We start from the raw sequence: 22681 nt of genomic DNA, 5'->3' as shown, positions 1-22681 counted from the left end.
CACTTAATGGGCCATCAGTGAGGCATTCTGACAAGCCCCCACAAACTGCATCCTAAACTGACCAGACGATCAATCTTAGTAACAGACTGTACACAAAAGTACAGTACGTTAAGACAAGTTAATGCGGGGGACGTGGTGCTGAATCTTATATTTTATTTTATAAAAAAGCCAAGACTTGTGTTTTTGATATTTTTGTTGGACCCATCCCTTGACATATGAAAAAAATTGCAACACCCTTTCCACAATATTTCAAAACAATGTATTTATGGCAACCACAACAAAATAAGCCACAAAATGAGTGAACTAGGAACAGATTTCAGATCTGTAGGTGCTGATGGCTGCAATATTTTCTGCCCCATTCCAAATAATTAAAATGGATATGAATTTGATCAGGTGATCAGATTATGTGTTTGAGGTCAGATCTCTCACAGTCCATCATAATCAAATCGGTTTCATGATGCCTGAGTTGCGTAGCCAGGTATGTTGGAGATTTTTTCTCCTTCCTTCCCTTGAATATCAACACATCCATTAATTACTAACACAGTTTAAGTACAGTCAGTAAATTAAAGTCGAGTTCTCTGTAACGTGCATATAGTGTATTATATTCTGTTTTGCTTAGAACTTCTATCCCTGTGTGCACTGATGTGATAGTGAGCTGCTGTAACAAAAGAGTTTCCCCTCTGGGATCAATAAAGTATTTCTGATTCTGATCTGATTCTGATAAGAGAGTGAAAGCTTTGAGCAGCATGTGCTCACACTCTGTGATGCTGGTAACCAATGTGTGAAGTATCCTCTTACAATCAGGGAGTCCTGTGCTGTGCACTGTCCTTCCAAAACAGAGTAGCTATATAACAGGCAAATATCCATCCTATACGGTGCGAGCAATACGTTTTTAAAAACAAGTTGGAAGGTGTGAGGACATTTTTTATCTCCAGATGAGCCCTGCCCGGGTCCAGTTTTCAAACCTGCACCGTGCCACACCTGTTATCCCAAATTATCTTTATATCAAAACAGAACCCGACCTGACCTGTAATCACACAACCTCAGAGCTGCTGCTGGGCAGTGCAGGCAAAAGCTCCAGGCACACAGCGGCTAGAGGAAATGATCAAACTAAATAGATAAATAAAATGCAATAATACATGCATATTGCAAAGACAGAAGCATCCTTCATGTTTTCAATGGATTACAGTGCATCCGGAAAGTATTCACAGAGCTTCACTTTTCCACATTTTGTTGTTACAGCCTTTTTCCAAAATGGATTAAAGTCATTATTTTCCTCAAAATTCTACAAACAATACCCCATAATGACAGCTTTAAAGAAGTTTGTTTGAAATCTTTGCAAATTTATTGCAAATAAAAAATGAAAAGAAAATCACATGTACATAAGTATTCACAGCCTTTGCTCAATACTTTGTTTAAGCACCTTTGGCATCAATTACAGCCTCAAGTCTTTGTGAGTATGATGCTACAAGCTTGGCACACCTATTTTTGGACAGTTTCTCCCATTCTTCTTTGCAGGACCTCTCAAGCTCCATCAGGTTGGATGGGGAGCATCGGTACACAGCCATTTTCAGATCTCTCCAGAGATGTCAATCAGGTTCAAGTCTGGGCTCTGGCTGGACCACTCAACGACATTCACAGATTTGTCCCGTAGCCACTCCTTTGTTATGTTGGCTGGGTGCTTAGGGCCATTGTCCTGTTGGAAGATGAACCTTTGCCCTAGTCTGAGGTCCAGAGCGCTCTGGAGCAGGTTTTCATCAAGGATGTCTCTGTACATTGCTGCATTCATCTTTCCCTCGATCCTGACTAGTCTCCCAGTTCCTGCCACTGAAAAACATCCCCACAGCACGATGCTTCCACCACCATGCTTCACTGTAGGGATGGTATTGGCCAGGTGATGAGCGGTGCCTGGTTTCCTCCAGACATGACGCTTGCCATTCTGGCCAAAGAGTAAAATCTTTGTTTCATCAGACCAGAGAATTTTGTTTCTCATGGTCTAAGAGTCCTTCAGGTGCCTTTGGCAAACTCCAGGCAGGCTGTCATGGGCCTTTTACTGAGGAGTGGCTTCCATCTGGCCACTCTACTATACAGGCCTGATTGGTGGAGTGCTGCAGAGATGGTTGCTCTTCTGGAAGGTTCTCTCTCCACAGAGAAACGCTGGAGCTCTGTTAGAATGACCATCGGGTTCTTGGTCACCCCCCTGACTAAGGCCCTTCTCCCCCAGTTTGGCCGGGTGGCCAGCTCTAGGAAGAGTCCTGGTGGTTCCAAACTTCTTCCATTTACAGATGATGGAGGCCACTGTGCTCATTGGGACCTTCAATGCTGCAGAAATTTGTTTGTACCCTTCCCCAGATCTGTGCCTTGATACAATCCTGTCTACAGACAATTCCTTGGACTTCAAGGTGTGTGCCCTTCCAAATCATTTCCAATCAACTGAATTTACCACAGGTGGACTCCAGTCAAGTTGTAGAAACATCTCAAGTATGATCAGTGGAAACAGGATGCACCTGAGCTCAGTTTTGAGTGTCATGGCAAAGGCTGTGAATACTTATGTACTTGTGATTTTTCTTCACTTTTTATTTGTAAAAAATTTGCAAAGATTTCAAACAAACTTCTTTCACGTTGTCATTATAGGGTATTGTTTGTAGAATTTTGAGGAAAATAATGGATTTAATCCATTTTGGAATATGGCTGCAACATAACAAAATGTGGAAAAAGTGAAGCGCTGTGAATACTTTCCGGATGTACTGTACCAGTCTATTTCTTGCCTTCCTACTGCGCATGTTACTCCATGTTTCTTGACTTCCATCGTCAATTGGTCCCGGTGTTGCTTTACCTCCCCTTTTCAGTCAAAATTCTGCAGTGAAGTACATTGTACTACGACTACCATAGTACAGTAATGATAGTGGTCCCAGAGGCGTTTTCATGGGCTCCACCTACTCACAGATGTCACCTGGTGGTTGTTGGTGCACACAGCAACCCGTGGGTTTTGTAAAATAAAATAAAAATGCAGTGACCCACTGTTGAAACCACGGTAATAACAATCTGCTAGTGAGGGTTTTCATTTCAACTAGATTTGTTACACTTGGACTGCCACTGTTGGAACACCAAAATGGCTTCTTCCGGGATAAGAGTGCTTGGCAAAAACATTCCCCAGAATTTACTGCAATTTGTAGAAATCCAAACTTCAATGTCTTGTCCAGAACTTTTCAGAATCTTTTGTTTAGGCCTTAATTATGTCAAAATTCAAAGAATTTTGTTTCAGTAGATTGTTATATAGCTATTCGGGTTATTTGGCATCTGTCTGGTAAAACAGTTTTTCCTCTTTGTTTCTCTCCACAGATTGTTCTTCCTGGAGTGCTGGAGCAGGTTGTAAACTGCAGAGACTCGTTGGCTCAGGAGTATCTAATGGAATGCATTATTCAGGTAGACACCTGGGATACATCGATTCAATCAGTTGGATCAGTGTTGGTGCCAATACTGACCTTATTAAGCAGATCTGATATTGGCCATGACGTGACCAATCCACACTACAGTTTCTTTGTCAATGTTACTATAAAATTCAATGTTTCTGCCATCACTTACTTTCAGTCCATCACAGCAGGTGGCTGACTCAGTTTTTAGTACCATATCAGTCCCTGGCCCCATTTTAATTTACATAGAAATGATTCCACTTGATTACACGTAGGCTGGTATACAGATTTTTAATTTGAGAATAATAGAGCACTGGTATTGGATCGATACTCTGGAGATACCATAAGTTGAGGTATAAGAATTTGTATTGGGAAAAGAAGAGCTTGGATCAGCACATTTCTAGTAGTCACACACTATACTGTATGATTCAAAGTGTTACTTTAATCTACAAGCAATGCCTGCTTAGACCAGTAGGCTATATTCAAAGGATTCTGTCATTTTCATTCATCCAACTATCAATCAAATGTTGCTCATGTAGGAGTATTCTCTCCTTTTTTATTATTTCATGTGTGAATATAAGGCAGTGTGTGTTTCTTGAAATCAGTTGTGAATATAATACCCCATTCAGGCCTACACTGTGAAGCTGGTCAAACCTGTGTCTGGAGTCTATCTCAATGGGTCAATGTGTGCATGGGGGTGAGCGAGGGAGCGTGTGTATGGGCAGGGGGGACATGTAAATGAGACTTTTATCTAACAATTATTGGATGTAATTCTCTTGTTCACAGGTGAAGTGTATGGTACTACACTTCAGACTGGAGACAACCAGAGTGACAGCAGTCTCATATGAATAGATCCAATGTGTGCTGAGTAGACTTGCATCCTGTGCGTGTCTGCATTGGAATGGGTGTTAATTATCTTAAATAAGCTGGTGGCTACAGCCGAAGAGTAGACTAAATTGTACCGTTGCATTGAATCCATTTTTGTGTCCATTGTACCTTCACAGCTCAGACAGTGAGCAAAAGGGAAAGGGAAGGCAGAGACTTGGTTTTAAAACACTGGCTTTAGGTTTGGGTTCTGGCTGAAAGTTTTTGGTCGCTGTTGAGTCTGAGCCAGCATCACATCACATTTTAGTTAATTTGTGCCATCAGTGTCAAGAATGTTATTTACATAAAATGTTTTTATTTACTAAAGCAAACATGCCTTGCCCTTTTAGGTAATATGAAAAGTATATTTTCAATTTGCGAGAGATAACATTTAAATATTAATTTCAAGACAAAGCCTATGAAATGATATTTTGGCTAGCCCTTGAATCCAGAATAGTGCCAAACTGTGAATTTAACATGGTAAATGGTTGTTTGAATCTTCAATCTTTGTTTCTCATGTTTGTTTCATAGATAAATAGATAATACATCTAAGCGAAGCCCTACACACCTGAACTAAACTTGTCTTGTAAGGTTTTCCCAGATGAGTTCCACCTTCAGACCCTGAACCCTTTCCTGCGTTCCTGTGCTGAGCTCCATCAACACGTCAATGTCAAGAACATCATCATTGCCCTCATTGACAGGTACAGTTTGATTCACTGTAAATTAACAAAGCTGGTGGAAATAGAAACTCAGTTAATGTAATTTTTTTTTTTTTTTTTTTTTTTTGGTATAACATTTACTGTATTGGCATATAAAGCTTTTGATCGATCCAAATCAACCAATGCACGATATAGAGCAGTCAAGTGTTAATGTTGTGGTACTACTTATAGCATCCCCATGGTAATGCTTGTTTTAATTATTTATTTTATTTACTTATTACTTAACTTTTATTTCCTAAGGTGGTCACTGTATGTTAGGTGGGGTTCTTGTTGTTTTTGTTTTGTGTAAGCTCACCAAACCAAATTCCTATCGACTATGTTGAAATGGCTATAAAACATTGAGCCTTATAAAATGATGGGAGGAATATCCCAGGGAAAGTCATAGATTTTTAGGGTCTCAAGAGGACAGAATAACTGGGTTTTCTCTGTAAAAAGGAAAATAACTTCTGTTGCAACACTATAAAATGGGACCAGGATCAATAAATGGTATATAATAAAGTAACTGTACATGTAATTTACTCAAAAAAGTGGATTTAGGGTTAAGGTACTCGTAAAAGAAGAATGAACAAGACCTCTGCAATCCCTGTTTGTGACCTTAACAGTGGGAATGCACTTAGATTTCTGTTTTGTTTTTCAGACTTGCTCTGTTTGCTCATCGAGAAGATGGCCCTGGCATTCCAACTGAGATCAAACTGTTTGACATCTTCTCTCAGCAAGTGGCCACTGTCATTCAAGTAGGTTATATTAGGTTTACCTGGTCTGTACGACAAATTAAACAGTCTGTACACACTAAAAACGCTGTCCCATTCATGCAGGATTTATTTCTCAAGGTGAGGTCAAGTGATTTTAAAATGACATGAGCTGATCAGTCATTTTAATCCCATCCGGAGTACATACTGTTTTTTTTTCTCCCCATACTCCACTTTGTTGGACTCTCTGACTCACTTTTCTGTAAAAGTCAGAGCAGAAATTTGACTAGTTTGCAGCTGGTATCATTGCCTTGGGCTGTGTGTTAAGACGATATATTTTGTGTGACGACAAACATCTATCGTTTCATATTATTCTCTATTGTTTATTTTGTGACAGAAATCAAACTCTTTACGTCAATTATTTTCGTTATCCACACGGATGCAGGCAGGAAATTTGCATGAAGCCAACACAAATAAACATAGGCGAGTCTAGTGAACATGACAGAACAGGGTAATCAATATACCAGGCATTATGTTAGAACTGATTTGAAAATAAAAGCAACCTTCCACTGAACATGATTTCACAGTCAGTCAGTCAGTAATGAATGAATAAAAGAATAACTAAATGAAATAATAATTAATATTAAATAATAAATATAATTAATATTAATAAAAAATGGTACGATTTTCTCGACAACCGTTCATCTGATTGACTTTGGCGGGAGTATTGCTGAGGACCCGGGGGAATGCAGTGTTGAATTTGGCGGCAATTTGTGGTGGCACTATAACAACAAAATGTACGTTTTGGCCTGTAACTTTTGCCGTAAGTCTCAGAAGCAAAATATTTTTTTTCCTGGATTGTGTTGGTCCAGACGACCCATGGCCATTTGCTTTTTGATTGATTTTCCACCATTTTGAATTTTGTCCAAATCTGTTTTTCCCCTACTACTCCTACAAATTTTGAGCTATTGTCACCAAATTTGGTACAGAACATCTCTGAACCAGGCTGGGAAAAGTTACTGGATTTTTGAATATTTATATATTTTTCTATAGCTGGCCCTCAAAATTTACTCAAATGCTGTGGTCAGGGTTTATATTACAGAAAATGTCATATCTCCTGAACGCTATTGCGACCACATTTGGTGGACATGTCTGACAAATTTGGTGCCATTTGGCCAATAGGTGGTACTGTGGTAGCAGCATCTATATATCAACTATAAAGGAAGGAACCTCTGTATGTATGTGTATAACTGTCATTTGCATTTCTCGAATTGTTCATCCAGTCGACTTCACACTTGGTGGGTGTATTGCTGAGGACCCAAGGGAGTGCGGTATCGAGTGTGAGGTCAATTGGATGAGCAGTTCTCGAGAATGCTGCAAGCCGCCATACCGCGGTTCTCAACAACGCTCTGTGTACAACGAACACACAAAACACATTGTCCACAATAAAAATTGACCTAGTCGGTGGGAATACTCTGGGGGTTCTCGCTGCTGTGTCCAAGTAACATAGCAGCAGTTAGCCGCTGATGCTACAAACATAGGTGTACTATGTGCCAGTACCAGTGCACTTTCTGGTCTTGTTGGGGATGTCAGCATGGCAAGCCAAGAGAGACCTCCGTGGCTGGGTTGCAGTGTAAAAATGCCTGTGGAGGATAGACATGAATACTGTGTGCTCTGTTTAGGAGTTTAGCATGCACTGACACCTTGGGGATAACCCATATTAATGCTTGAGTTGTTTTTGTTTGTCAGCAAGACAAAGAGGCCCGTTGCCCTTTTGTTTGGTAAATAGCTGCCCACACCTTCTCAAGGACCGCAGTCAGCCAAGTGCCCCAGGACTGTGGCTCCAGCAGTGTGGGGTGTGGCATGCAAGGGTGCCTCCCCACCCTCCAGTATTATAATAAACTCAAGGGTTAGCAAATTGTATCACATGGGCCTCATGCACCTAGTAAGCCTCCTGCTCCTGTGCCCCTGCCATAGAATCATTTGGGGGTCAGGTAGTTGATAGGGAGCTGCCATCTTGCACTGGTGACTTCATTTGGAGCCATAGTCTGTGCAGTAGTGATTGGGGTTGGAGCCGCGGTATTGAGGTCCCACCCATACACCCGGCTGACTCAATCGCGAGCCAGCCTCAGCTGCCAATCATGACATCAAATAACAAATTAAAACCAAAGTTGAAAATTAACACTTGAACATACATCAGCATTATGACCTATACTGCAGGCAGCCACCAGGAGGCAATCAAGATGTTGTGGCTTCAATTTTGGGGAGCTGTCATGTCATCTTTATATACAGTCTATGGTTCCATACAAGAAAAAAATGAGCGACCTGAGTTGTGGTGCTGTGTGGGGTGGCCAGACTTTAGCCTATGATGGCCTTGATGACCCCCTGCCTCTGCCACTGAGCTTCAGTTCATTTCTGTGATGGAGGGTTTTTTGGGGACAGGGATGATAGTGAAGCGTTTAAAGCAGGAGGGGACTTCACACAGGTCCAGGGATCTGTTGAAGTTCTGTGTAAAGACAGGAGCCAGCTGGTCAGCTCAGGCATTCAGAAACAGAAAGGCTAAAGCAGCACAAGGTTAAATATGCAGATAGATATTAAATGGACATCTTGCTCTCTCTTCTTCTTAAGATAACTATTTCTCATTTGATTAAAATTTAAATCGATGATAAATCATTAAATTAATTAGTAAGCCAATTTTAAGGTGTAGAGGAGATTTCATGAGATCTCGTGTCAGATGAACCAAAAAAGGGGTGGGGGTTTTTTCTCCCCCTTGTGGTGCGGATAAAAAAAATTTAATTCTCAGAAAATTTGATTAATCAATTTTCAACTTTCATTCATGTCAACTGCTTACAGTATGATAATCCAGATAAATGGTCTTACTAGGCTATCCCTCCCAAGCTACGGTGACTTCACAAGGCTATCCCTTCCAAGATATGGTGACTTCAAGTTTGAGTTTCAAACAAATGTCGGACTGACCATGACCTATTATTACTAATTTATTAATATTAACACTGCAATTACTATTCTACTATATTAAAAAAATAATAATAATAATTCTGTCTGGTCTTTGCATTGTGCCTCCCTCTCCCCCCACCCCATTTTTATTTTTTTTGCTAGTACTTTCTCCTGTGTGCACTGATGTAAAGGCGAGCTGCTGTAACAAAGAGTTTCCCTTCGGGGATCAATAAAGTATTTCTGATTCTGATATTATAAAGAGTACGGTCTAGACCTGCTCTATAGGAAAAGTGCAATAAGATAACTTCTGTTATGAATTGGTGCTATATATATAAAACTGAATTGAATTTAACCATGTTGATGTTTTGATTCTATGATTCCTCCTTCAGTCTCGCCAGGACATGCCATCAGAGGATGTGGTCTCTCTTCAGGTCTCTCTCATCAATTTGGCAATGAAATGCTACCCTGAACGTGTTGATTATGTAGATAAGGTCCTGGAGGGCACTGTGGAGATATTCAACAAGCTCAACTTGGAACAGTAAGTCCCCAAAGTCCCGACACACTGAGGTTTAAGGAATACAGTGTATTTGGTCGGTGCTGAATAGTAATGGGATGCCTGCAATATTATGAAATCTTATAGGTGTGTTCAAGGGAGTGAGTCTAGCAATTACTGAATATTTGGTCATTATTCAATGTTTTACAGTAACCCCTCCAAGCTGTCGGGCCTAAGAAATGTCAGACAACAGGGTTGCAGTTTGTAAGCTAGTGGTTAAAACTAACCCTCAAAGTTGGAATTTTCACGACAAAACTAGAAAGGAGACACGATAAAATTCAGTCTTCAACAAAAAATAAAATAACTTGTCTTGCTAACAGTAAGTAAAAGAGGGTGAGACCAAATAAAAGACGTACGTGTTCACACAGTCGAGAGAACAGAAATGGTGAGGGGAGAGGAGGAAGAGTGAAAGTTGTTGTTTGAATTAGCTAGATAACAGGCAATGATCAGAAACCTGGATACAATCAAGCTCATGTTACATTGATTCTCCATGTAAATCTATATCATATCGCACATATAATCACAGACAGGATAGAACAGGGATAATAATCTGCATTTAAATATACCCTTTACTTCGTTTGCTTTCACACTTTGACCCTTTCCATTTTTTTCCCCTCCGGTAGTATAGCAACCAGCAGCGCAGTGTCAAAGGAACTTACCCGACTGTTGAAGATCCCCGTTGATACCTACAACAACATCCTGACGGTTCTGCAGCTCAAGCACTTCCCACCACTCTTCGAATATTTTGACTACGAGTCACGCAAGAGCATGAGTTGCTATGTGCTGAGCAACACGCTGGACTACAACACCACCATTGTGGCACAGGAACAGGTTGGATTCCTAGCTAGCACTTTAGCACAAGAATGTCACCATATAGGGTATTCCGTCAGAAATCAATCACTTTCTGACCTCACCCTTTTCGATTTTAAAATTCATTTTCCTACAACCTATGAGAGAGTGTCAGAACATGGTTTGATTAACCAGAATTTCAATAATTTTGTTCCAAAATAAATAAATCAAAAATCACCTAATTTTAATATTTATTCAGTGGTGTGAAAAAGTGTTTGCCCCCTTCCTGATTTCTTTTTTTTTTTTTTTTTTTTTTTTTTGCATGTTTGTCACACTTAAATGTTTCAGATAATCAAACTAATTCAAATATTAGTCAAAGATAACACAAGTAAACTCAAAATGAACAATTTTTAAATGAAGGTTGTTATTATTAAGGGAAAACAAAATCCAAACCTACATGGCCTTGTGTGAAATAGTGATTTCCCTCTAAACCTAATAACTGGTTGGGCCACCCTAGCAGCAACAACTGCAATCAAGCGTTTGCAATAGCTTGCAATGAGTCTTTTACAGCGCTGTGGAGGAATTTTGGCCCACTCATCTTCGCAGAATTGTTGTAATTCATCCACATTGGAGGGTTTTTGAGCATGAACTGCCTTTTTAAAGGTCATGCCACAGCATCTCAATAGGATTCAGGTCAGGACTTTGACTAGGCCACTCCCAAGTCTTCATTTTGTTCTTCTTCAGCCATTCAGAGACCCCACAGCAACATCCAAAGAACTGCAGGCCTCACTTGCCTCAGTTAAGGTCAGTGTTCATGACTCCACCATAAGAAAGAGACTGGGAAAAAATGGCCGGCATGGCAGAGTTCCAAGACGAAAACCACTGGTGAGCAAAAAGAACATTAAGGCTCATTTTTGCCAGAAAACATCTTGATGATCCACAAGACTTTTGGGAAAATACTCTGTGGCCTGACAAAATTTTAACTTTGGAAGGTGTGTGTCCCATTACATCTGGCGTCAAAAGTAACACTGCATTTCAGAAAAGGATCATACCAACAGTAAAATATGGTGGTGATAGTGTGATGGTCTGGGGCTATTTTGCTGCTTCAGGACCCGGAAGACTTGCTGTGATAAATGGAACCATGAATTCTGCTGTCTACCAAAAACTCCTGAAGGAGAATGTCCAGCCATCTGTTCATGACCTCAAGCTGAAGCGAACTTGGGTTCTGCAGCAGGACAATGATCCAAAACACATCATCAAGTCTACCTCTGAATGGTGGAAGAAGAACAAAATGAAGACTTGGGAATGGCCTAGTCAAAGTCCTGACCTGAATCCTATTGAGATGCTGTGCCAATTTTTGCTGGGCCAAAATTCCTCCACAGCGCTGTAAAAGACTCATTGCAAGTTATCGCAAACGCTTGATTGCAGTTGTTGCTGCTAGGGTGGCCCAACCAGTTATTAGGTTTAGGGGGAAATCACTATTTCACACAAGGCCAAATAGGTTTGGATTTTGTTTTCCCTTAATAATAACAACCTTCATTTAAAAATTGTTCATTTTGTGTTTACTTGTGTTATCTTTGACTAATATTTAAATTAGTTTGATTATCTGAAACATTTAAGTGTGACAAACATGCAAAAAAATAAGAAATCAGGAAGTAATAAGAAATCAGGAAGGAATCAGGAATATACCACTGTATATTTTGGACCAAAAGTTTTGAAATTGTGGATAAGCTTGTTTGTTCCGATAATCATTGAACCATACTGGTATGTTTATTTTTGAAGAAGATATCAGTATCTTTAGGTGGGGCAGGGGTCCTGTATGGCTCAACTTTGAGGTCCCTTGTCTCCTGAATGGTTGATCATTCTGGTTAATCACTCAATCTCTCCTATAGGGTGACATGTAGGAAAGAATTTGTGAAAATCGAAAGGAGTGAGGTCAGAAAGTGATTGATTTCTGACGGAATGCCCAACATGTAAATGTTGCCTTTTAACGAAAGTAACTGTAAACGCAGCACCAACTCTATCACCAGACAGAACATTGATTCTGATGATTCTGCAAAACCTTGATTACTTTCACTGCTAACATTTTTAAACATTCATTTAAACGCTAGCTGCATGGCTAATTGAGCTAACTAGCTAATGACCGCTAACGTTACAGTTAGGAGCAGTTAGCAGTTACTTTAAAGCTATCTGTCCATCTAGAAACTCCATAAAATATGATCCAGTTTCACCAAGTCAGTGAATAGTTTAAAAAGTTGTGTGTTTTTGTACAGTAATCAGTGAGGCCCCGAGCAGATCTGCAAGGCCAAGCATATCTGGTACCTACACCGGCCCCCTGAAACTACCGTTTTTCCAACCTAAGTCTTGCCTCATTTGTGGTCTGATAAATAGTAAATTCATCAAATTCAGTGCCCCATATCACTATTTTCCAAGATAAGTTAAATCTGTCACATGCCATCGAGCACACTGGCAAGAGGATGAGGCAATTCGGGCTCAAAGCACTGGGTGTATAAAGAGAACTTAGGTTACAGTGGCTCACAAGCCTCTTTACAGGCTTCCGGGAAGTTGGCCAATCAGAAAGTGGGCTTTTAGGGAGGGGGTCCTTAAAGAGATAGGAGCTAAAACCGCTTGTTACAGACAGAGGATGAACTGACGGGCTGCATAAAGGACCGGTATAAAATAAATAAGGATTTTTTTTTTTTTTTATTGTGAATCATGCAAAGCTACTTTAGTGGAATCCCAGAATAAAAATATAGAGCTGGAAATGAGCATAATAGGTCCCCTTTAAGGTTAGGGAAAGATCATAGTTACAGTGGGGGGAAAAGCCAACATTAATTGCTGGTTTGTGACAGGATGGGCTGGAGTTACATCCAGGCAACTGCCATTTTCGCCTTGCGTCATTACTGAATTGGATACTACTGCCGTGCAATTGCCATGTTTACGTTCCATCATTCACTGATATAGAGCAGCTGGCGTGGTGCACAGAAGGTTTGCTCTCGAGATGGCGTTGCTCGTTGTGTGTTCTTGAAAACAAGAAGACTTCTGAGTCTTTCCTCAACTTCCTTAACGCTATCTTTACTATCAACAATCTCTACTGGCATCAGAAACTTGTAGGAGAAAACACAAGCTGTCACAATCACAGTTCTTGCAAACTCCACGTAGTGTTTCTGTGGCTGACATAGCCCCGATGTCTAGTTGCGTTTTTGAAGAGGCGTATATCAGCCAAATCAAGCTTTAGTAACCTATACTAGATGAATTGCTAGGAAACATCTGTAGTGCTACCCAGTCAAAACCTGTCAATGTAAACAGGAAGTAACGACAGCCTCACAAGCTGTAACATCAGTTCCAAAAATAACAGTTTAGTGGGTACTATATACCTTTTTGTTTTTATTTATATATGCATACAATGAGTAATGTGTCTGAGTTAGTATTATTCATGTAGTCCAGAAATCTTCAATTTCACAACCTAACAACCTCATTTGGTCATTTAGTCTTTTTTATTGGCATAATTGCAATATTTTGTTATTTTTGTGAAATGTAATTTAATGGTACTTTACTAAATCGTCCCAGTTTCTTTAACATTCTAAAAATGTCTAGAGCATAATTGTTCTCCACACCCATCGGTATGCATAGTTTGCATCATTACTAAACAGCATTTGGATGAATGATGTCACATATGTCAACCATATTACGTGTTTTTATATTCTTCACTCTAAGGTCAGATATTCAGGGTCAGATATTACAAAGCTAGTTTTATGAGTTGGTTCAGTCAACACCTGGCAGCTAGCAGGTGATAATATTTAGTTACAACTTACCTCTATGTACAAACTAGTTTGTGTGCTTCAAACTATTGTGATATAGTGATGCGTAAATCTCCACTCCAACCGGCTATTGGTCTGTGTAGCATTAGACCAATCTGAAATTCCTAGGTTATAAGCATCAGAGATCCCGTAGATATAACAAGGCAGCACAACCTAGTATTTACCAAAGTTATTCAACAAAAGGAAGGCCTTAGTTAATTCCTGAGTGTGACCATCTCTTTCTTACTTGAGCAAGATGTTTGACCCATCTCTGACTCATGACCTCATTTGAGATGTTCGCCCACTCAGCCAAAAGCAAGAAGAAAATTTGTAGAAAAATACATCAAGTCAAAACTCCTCACTCTCTCCCTGGTTTCTCTAGGTGGACGCCATCTTGAACTTGGTATCCACACTGATACAGGACCAGCCAGACCAACCAGCTGATGATCCTGACCCTGAGGACTTTGCTGAGGAGCAGAGCCTTGTGGGTCGTTTCATCCATCTGCTCCACTCTGAAGATCCTGATCAACAGTACCTTGTGGGTCCTTTCCTCAACATTAAAGGAGCATACCAGTGATTTTTTTACATTTATCTCACGCACTAGATATACTACATACTATATTGCTATACTTTATATTACTGCTGACTATTTTGGAAATCATGCTGTAGTGTTTCCTTTTTTAAAGTATTTTTCCCACCATGGCCAATTCAGACTTGATGTGTACTGAGATGGATTACATCCTTTCATTGATTTACAGTATAGACCGTACGGAAATGAATGGAAAACAGTGGCTGCCTTGAAAGTATGAAAATGCATTAAAAAATCTGAAACTCTACAGCATGCTTTGGTGAGCCACAATGTCTTTGCTGCTGTTTCTCTTGTTCATTGAAGTTAACATTCTGACTTGTGGTCAGATTCTGAACACAGCCCGGAAACACTTTGGTGCGGGTGGAAACCAAAGGATTCGCTACACACTCCCTCCTCTGGTGTTCGCTGCCTACCAGCTGGCCTTCAGATACAAGGAAAACTCCTCACTGGTGCGCAAACATCCTTTTTCACTACATCTCACAATTTGTAGTTTTGTCTATCCTATTATTAAATGACCCAAATTTGTCTCCCATCAGGATGACAAGTGGGAAAAGAAGTGCCAGAAGATCTTTTCCTTCGCCCATCAGACCATCAGTGCACTTATCAAGGCTGAGCTTGCTGAGCTGCCTCTTCGACTCTTCCTGCAGGGGGCACTGGCTGCAGGCGAGATTGGCTTTGAGAACCACGAGACTGTAGCTTATGAGTTCATGTCACAGGTAGAATGTTTAATAAAACTGTCAGTCATTTGTATCTCTTGAGCCTTCAGGTTTACACTGTGTCTACACAGGCTACATAATGAAAGCAGCACATCTTTGGTCCAGACCAAATTAACCAAAGTACAGGTGTGAAGGCGACCCAAGTTGAGATAAGAACCCCCAACCCTCTAACGGCCCTTAAGAATGTGATTTTTAGGGTCTATAATCATAGACTTGTTCCTGCTGGCCTGATAGATTAATGTACAAGTCAAGAGTTAAATGTTTAGGTATTGGGGGAAAGCTACAAGTACTGTTACTCTAGAATACCCTCAGAACCACATTATATGCAGTAGTTGATAAAGAAAACAACACTTAAAGTTCCACATAGCGTTTCTTTAATTTACTGTAAAAATTTAAAGGACCGGGTGTACTACTGTAGAAACATGGCGGTGCGGACTCCATGGTAGAGGACCTGATCCTTCTGTAGATATTAAGGGCTCATTCTAAGGTAACGAAAACACGATTTTTATTTTCACGTGATTATCACATACTTATTAATATTATATTCAATTTCTGCCATATTCTGACAATAGATACCCCTAAATCTTACACACTGGTCCCTTTTAAAGATTGAGACATAACAGTCAGACAAGTTAACTGAAAATATGAGGGAAACATCTTTAAACTAAAAATTTGTGCCTTTTGTATCTTGGAAATAATTTGTAGGCTGCAACCCATAGTGTGGAGGACACTCCCTTAAATTTAAGTCAGTGAATTGCCTTTTCTGCAGCTACAGAGAGTGGCAGTGAGTCAGTTGAGCTTCATTTAAATGCAGAAGATGACGCATATGATGAATGGAAATGATTTGTTACGCCCTGTTTGGTTATGGAAAATGCAATAAGGTATTAAGTGTTCAAGTGGATTTGCTAACACCGGTCTTTAATTTTTAAACAGTAAAAGTGAATTTGTGAGGTTAGTTCATAGAAATGTAGCACTGAGCAACTTGAGTGCAGTAATATTGAAAATTGGGTGACTAACCGAGACAAAAAACTGGGGGAAAAAAATCCCTTTTGATTCTGAGATATTGTAAACAGCCAAACCTCTAGCTCTCTTCATTTCACATCCGTTGTCTCATTAATATTCTTCTCTCCCTCCTTGCCCACCAACTTCCCTTTCTTGTCTTGTTTCTCAATACATCCCCCTCACCAGGCCTTCTCTCTGTATGAGGATGAGATCAGCGACTCCAAAGCCCAGTTGGCAGCCATCACACTGATCATTGGTACCTTTGAGCGAATGCGATGTTTCAGTGAGGAAAACCACGAGCCGCTGAGGACTCAGTGTGCGCTGGCTGCCTCCAAGCTGCTGAAAAAGCCTGACCAGTGCCGAGCCGTCAGTATCTGTGCCCATCTCTTTTGGTCAGGTCGCAGTACAGACAAAAATGGTGAAGAGGTGTGTTGGAGTTTTTTGGGGGGGTTTTGCACTATTTCAAACATACTTATCTCTGGAAAAATCTTTGCATCAGAGAAGGGAACTAAATGTGCTGTGAGAACATACCACCAGTACACTCACTGTGAGTAAAGGTGTGTTGATTGAATGGCGTCCACACCAGATGGAGCTTCCAAGCCATGATGGGAGCAAACATGACCTGCAATTTTCCACAGTCAAGGAGTGTACACAGTCATGCTAAAACTATGTACGTGGGGGCGATGAAAGACACAAAAAATTTTGTTACCCCTCTTAAGCACACTGAAGCCCACTGTGGCACTTCATTTGGTCACACATTTAGCCATCTGTGTGAACATGCCAAATTCAAGTACAAGTTCAAGTTTATATTTGTCCTGTTTATTTTAAGTATTTTTTCCTTTATTAGTTAGACAATATAGAGGTGACAGGAAATTAGATGAGGAAGGTGGTAGATGACATGCAACAAAGGTCCCCGAGTGGGCTTGAACCGGAGACATTACGATGACATGGTCAACATCTTAAAACTCTAGTCTACCAGGACACCCCAAAAAATTTCTAATGGAAAATGCAGATAATTGGTATAGAAGGATACTGTTTTTTTATTTTAGGTTTTCCAACAATTACCTTTCACTAATATAATATTAGCACATTTTTGGTGCCCTTCAATCTTTCTACAGCTGTCATTGCTAACTACTGATGTTGCATCTTTAGATCCGCGATGGTAAGCGGGTGATGGAGTGTCTAAAGAAAGCCCTGAAGATTGCCCACCAGTGCATGGACCCATCGCTGCAAGTCCAGCTTTTCATTGAAATCCTCAACAGATATGTCTGCTTCTATGAGAGGGAGAACGATGCGGTAGGACTCCACAAATGTCAATTACTAAATGGTTAAGACACCTGTTCCAAGCTGTGGTGTCAAACTGTCAGTTTGTTTGCAAGCTCTTAAGAAACCAGGTTACTATCGTCACTCTGCAGTAATCTGATTTCTTAAACACCATGCAAAAATGAGAAACCTGGTTTTTGTAATTGGTGTAGGGTAAAAAATTGGAAGGGGCTAATATCTTAGCCATGTGTACACATGACTGGGTTTCTCATTGGCCTTTTACAGGTGATCATATGCAGGACAAAGGCAGACAGGGAACCATTACACATAGAGAAATGATTAAATTTAAGGTTAGATCAAAACTGAAATTGACATTAAAAGTGCCCTGTGGTTTTCTTAGAAACAAAGTAATGTTTGCATTTTGTGTATTCTTGAACATGTTGAATGCATTTCCTTCCTCATAAAACATTTGCAAAGCGAGTTTTTAAAAAATATTTTAAATCGTGCATTGTTTATGTCCATGTTTGCTTTCAGTCTTCTTCACTGCCTTTGTTGGCACATTGCTACGTGTCTTTGCACGTTACCGCCACCAATTATCAATCACCAGAATAGTGTAGCATTGACAGCAGAAATGTGCATAGCATCAACCTGTGTTCATGCGCATGCAAGTGTGTCTTTGTGCACGATGTAAACAAAATGGGGACCCACATGTTGCTCTGTAGCACTTCTAGTGGCCAAAAACTCCATAGGGTACTTTTACTCAGCTGTAAAATTCACAAAATTTTAACTTATAGAAGCTAACAGTTGACTAATTGTAAAATTCAGTTTTGTCATTTTGATGGCTTCAAATGACATTGGGCTCATAAGTACTCCAACATCATTCCATATGATGTGAATGCAGTCCATAAAAGCTATGTAAATATCACATTACAAACAGGAACTCTTACACTGTCCCTCATCCTCTACCCGTCCAGGTGACTGTCCAGGTATTAAACCAGCTGATCCAGAAGATCAGGGAAGATCTTCCAAACCTGGAGGCGAGTGAGGAAACGGAGCAAATCAACAAACACTTCCAAAACACACTGGAGCATCTTCGCCTGCAAAGAGAATCCCCTGAGTCTGAGGGCCCTGCCTATGAGGGCCTGGTCCTTTAAAACTATTGTAGATTGGAATGATGTTTCACAATATTATAAATATACAACTGCACACACTAACAAGAACACATAAAATCCCATCCTGTAGGCCAGGACTAAAAATAAATGTCAAGAAGAGCTAAAAGAACTAGTTCCCTCATTTTATTATTAATTTTCTGCATCAGTTCCTCGTCACTGTCACTCACTAGCAGAACTGTTTTCTGCAACAAGTTGGAGATGTTAAATTTTAAGAAGCGTGTGTCAGCAACACTGCACTTAGCTTCATTGTGCACTTGTGGCAAGTCTTCACTCTTCACTATTCATTTATGAATTCCTACTTGACAAATTTGTCTTTAACCTGTATAATTTTGTTGTCTATAGTAGACTTAGTAGCTGTTATAGATGTATCCACTGAGTCATCAACCCCTCACTTGTTCACATCTTTCCATATTGAGAAGTGAATGTATTAGCTGAGTGCATAAAGGCTACTGAATCTAGTAGTGTTACAGTTGCGTTGCATACAAGCTAGTTTCCACCCCTGAATAATTAATAACTCTGCTGTTCTTTAGGATGGCTTTGTGGCAAATTTTAAATAAACAATATTGTTTCCATTAAAAACTAATAAATGTTTTAGAACCGAACATCTTTTCATCTTGTCAGACTTGACTGATTGGTGGAATTTAAGTCAATTCACTTAATAATTGTACAGCATTTTCCAAGTCTTCTGCCATTCCAGCTGGGCTGCAAAAAATGACAAATAACATCACAAATCTAGTAATTTGCAGGTAGGAAAATTGTCACTTTTTAATTTTTCAACATTTGTCTCTCCATCTCTCTATATACTTTCATGTACTGGGTTATTTCTGGATTTCATCATTGGATTGACACATTCAGAACTGCAGCATGTGTTTGCATGCTTTAGTGTGCTTGTACCATAAGTCCTGGTTTCCACTTTTCTCTATAAGGATTCTACCAACTACATTGTCTGTCTGTGTCATAATTTTGTTGATCAATGAAATCCTGTTTCTTGGTGACACTGGTGTCCTTTCAGAATAATCTGTGGTGGAGGGAGTGCAGCGGTTCCTCTGGATTGTATGCTAGTTGACAAGTTGCCATACTAAGTAGGCCTACGTAATGATGTACAAGATTGTGTGTAAGATTTTGGAATTGTTTGCTTCTACATCTGACAGTGTCTGCTGATCTCTCTTTCTTAATATTGTTGATTTGTTGGAGGCGGTATTGATCAATTTCACTCCCCTTTTCAATCTGTGTGTAAACCCACATGTAAATCTCAAAGAAAAAATAGCAATTATTGTCATTTGGTGAAATAAAATTTAAATTAACAATACATATTTGCATTTTGTTAATTTTACACAGCATATGAACATAATAAAATCTTAAACTTTTTAATATACTGAGTGACTGTCATATATTATGGTTGTATGTTAGTATCTCATATGTCACTCTTCATGTGTTTCTTTAATTATAGCGACTTGAAACTTTGTACACTTAAGGGCCGATCAGAAAGAGATGCGTTGCTAGAAAAGCATTGCTAGCAAAACCATTGTTTTCCTATGGTACAGCGAGCCTGGCGTGTACTTTAAGCAATTCAAAAATACGTAATTTTTAACAAGTTAACAACTCATTAACAACATGTTAATGTGTTGTCAACATGTTTTTAATGCATCACACATTAAGAACATGTTGACAACATGTTAACATGTGATCTCAGACATCAATTTCACATTATTCTGTGCCATTTTGGCTACTTGTTAAATGGGTGATTGTCCTAAGTTCCCATTGGCTGCTGGGCACTAAGGTTAAACCGTTTTTATATGCCTAGAGGTTGCCTACCACTATTTAACATACTTAGGATACTCTCATTTCTTTGTTCTTTTCTTCAGTTTTTGTGTAACCTAAACAGAACATTTTTCAGAGATTAGGCACTCATCAGACATAATTAGGTACACAGGTGATGTTACCTATTTTGATGGAATTTACAGCCATCCAAAGACTTTCATGATTAGATGAGCTTGTAATTAGGTCAGATAGTAATTTGATTTGGCTTTCCTGACAGCAAATGTACACTACTGTGCCAAATTACTAGGCCACCCTGAATTCTTATTAAAGCCGTTTACCTGAGAAGTAAATGTTTAGCCAATTAGTTCAAACACTCTATAACATTTAAGTAAACACAAAGATACAAAGAAAAGTTATTGTTTCTTTCTAGAACCACACGCATATAGTTTATATCTGCAATACCTGAAAATAGTCATGCAGAAAATAAAGGACATGAACGATTTCAACTGTGCTTTATAGATGCTTGACAGTGAGTAATAAGTAACAATAAGTTACTTACAATAAGTAACCTGGAATGTTACTGAGTAGCCTATTATACGCTTCATAACAGCCAGAATTAATTGTATGACTGCTTTTGTGACAGTTTATATGCTGGTTTAGCAATTTCATGGATTTGAAATGGCTTACTGATGCTTACTTAACTGACAGCATGAAGGCCATTAATGCACCATATATATACATATATTCATGAAGCTGCTCTTAACTGCATTAAAAGTTTTAAGACATCCAAACACGCTGTTATTGTGATAATTTTTATTACGTGTCACCCGAATGAGGGCACTGAAACCCTTTAAGACTTTACTTTGTAACTTCCCTTATTTGTTTTCCCTTTACCCTTATTCAGGGTTTGCATTCTTTGTAAACAGTTGATCATCTGTTATATGTATATTTTGGTAAAAGTTTAAATCCAATAAATACGTAGACCATAAATGTTATAATATACTGACTACCAAATAGTGCAACAGAGTATGACAATATCAATGTAAAATATAACAGTAAAGGGCCAATCAGACAGAGATGCATGCTACAGGCACGCCTTGGCAAAGCACGTCGGGCAAAACAGCTGGTGCACCTGTGGAGCGTAGCTGTGTGCATCCCTGCTCCGTAGCTCTCTCACATCTCGTTGACCATAAACCAGGCTTAAACAACCGATCCCAATCACAATCAGTCTGCGGCGGTCTGAATTAGTATTATCCATCTTTAGTTACTTCAGTTTGGCTGACCTTTCAGCCGGAAGTTGTGACGTCCATGGAAGGAGGTTGAAGCAAGTCCTATGGAGCAGATTGGTTAATTATTGTCACATGATCTGTGGTGCGCTAGCTGAATTAGAAAAAGTTGAGATTTTTCCATCTTGGTGCGCCCATGGATGTATTGTTAGAACTGGATACCGGAGCCCAAAATGGCACCTATTCGTTCCAATCAGAATTGCTCTCCTGGTGCATATGCCAAAAAACATTTTCTAGCTTCTGGGTTTACTTCCAGGGTATGCGGCCCACTAAATATGTGCAGTAGTGTTTCTCCCACTGACCCTGCCTGTAAGTTCCCGCTAGGCCCATAGACTTTACATTGTGATGATTTCACAGATTTTTAAATTGCCTTTCTCGGCTCGAGGAAAGTTTTACAAATATAAAACATCCATGGATCAAAATTTTATAATGAAAGTCATAATTTACCTTGTTTGCAGTTTGAGGTGTCCTGTCAACAGTTTTATAGACATCTCTTTTATAATGGTGGCCTATGGGGAAAATGATTTTTGGGCGTCAGGGGGATTTCTTTACTACAATACCACGAGTGGCCACTGGAAAAAATTGGAGGCAAGGCTGAGTGTCCAGTTGGACCGTGGACTAAGCCCCCAGGAAGTGTGCCTGGGCTTTGAAGCCAATTTGACATGGCCAAACCGTGGAATTACAACTTCCGGGTCCGTCACGTGATGCACACTGGCCCAAAAATATATTTTTTCCATAAACTTACATTGTGAAAGAAGCGGCTGTAAAACAGTGGATACATTGTTTGAGCATCACAAGCCATGCAAAATGACTCGTTTCACTATCAGAATTTCATCCATTTGATCCGATAACATTTGGACAGTCTAGAAGAGTCGCACGATTAAATAATTTTATCCCCATTCAAGTTAGCGGAGGGCTAAAGCAGAAGTTAGCTGGGTAATTTTATACCAGGAAGTCAAACTTTTTTGGCTTAATGTGCCACTGAGCAGCTTTCATAGAAATGAACGGGGCCTGCCACAACACTATATCCATTTCTCTTTATACGTCCATGCAGCAGACACGCCTGAAAAAGTAAGTAAGACAAGCATGACCATTAGTTTTGCAGGATTG

The 22681-nt window shown here is 39.7% G+C and overlaps 1 protein-coding gene across 2 annotated transcripts in view; it reads left to right on the top strand.

Moving 5' to 3' along the window:
- The window catches only part of vps35 (VPS35 retromer complex component), a 42919-nt gene extending 23086 nt beyond the window's left edge, over positions 1-19833 (top strand). For both annotated transcript variants that reach the window (XM_044189092.1, XM_044189101.1), the window contains exons 7-17: positions 3343-3426; positions 4869-4978; positions 5634-5730; positions 9030-9178; positions 9817-10024; positions 14165-14320; positions 14698-14820; positions 14908-15087; positions 16276-16515; positions 17242-17385; positions 18327-19833. In XM_044189092.1, coding sequence (XP_044045027.1) covers positions 3343-3426; positions 4869-4978; positions 5634-5730; positions 9030-9178; positions 9817-10024; positions 14165-14320; positions 14698-14820; positions 14908-15087; positions 16276-16515; positions 17242-17385; positions 18327-18506 — 1671 coding nt within the window. In that variant the 3' untranslated portion in view covers positions 18507-19833. The remainder of the gene's footprint in view (positions 1-3342; positions 3427-4868; positions 4979-5633; positions 5731-9029; positions 9179-9816; positions 10025-14164; positions 14321-14697; positions 14821-14907; positions 15088-16275; positions 16516-17241; positions 17386-18326) is intronic.
- Positions 19834-22681: the final 2848 nt, after the last annotated feature.

Source organism: Siniperca chuatsi, linkage group LG1 (genome assembly GCF_020085105.1).
Source record: "Siniperca chuatsi isolate FFG_IHB_CAS linkage group LG1, ASM2008510v1, whole genome shotgun sequence".
In the NCBI taxonomy this organism is placed as follows: Eukaryota; Metazoa; Chordata; class Actinopteri; order Centrarchiformes; family Sinipercidae; genus Siniperca; species Siniperca chuatsi.
Note: the sequence above shows the minus strand (reverse complement) of the source record. Positions and strands in the feature narration are given on the sequence as shown.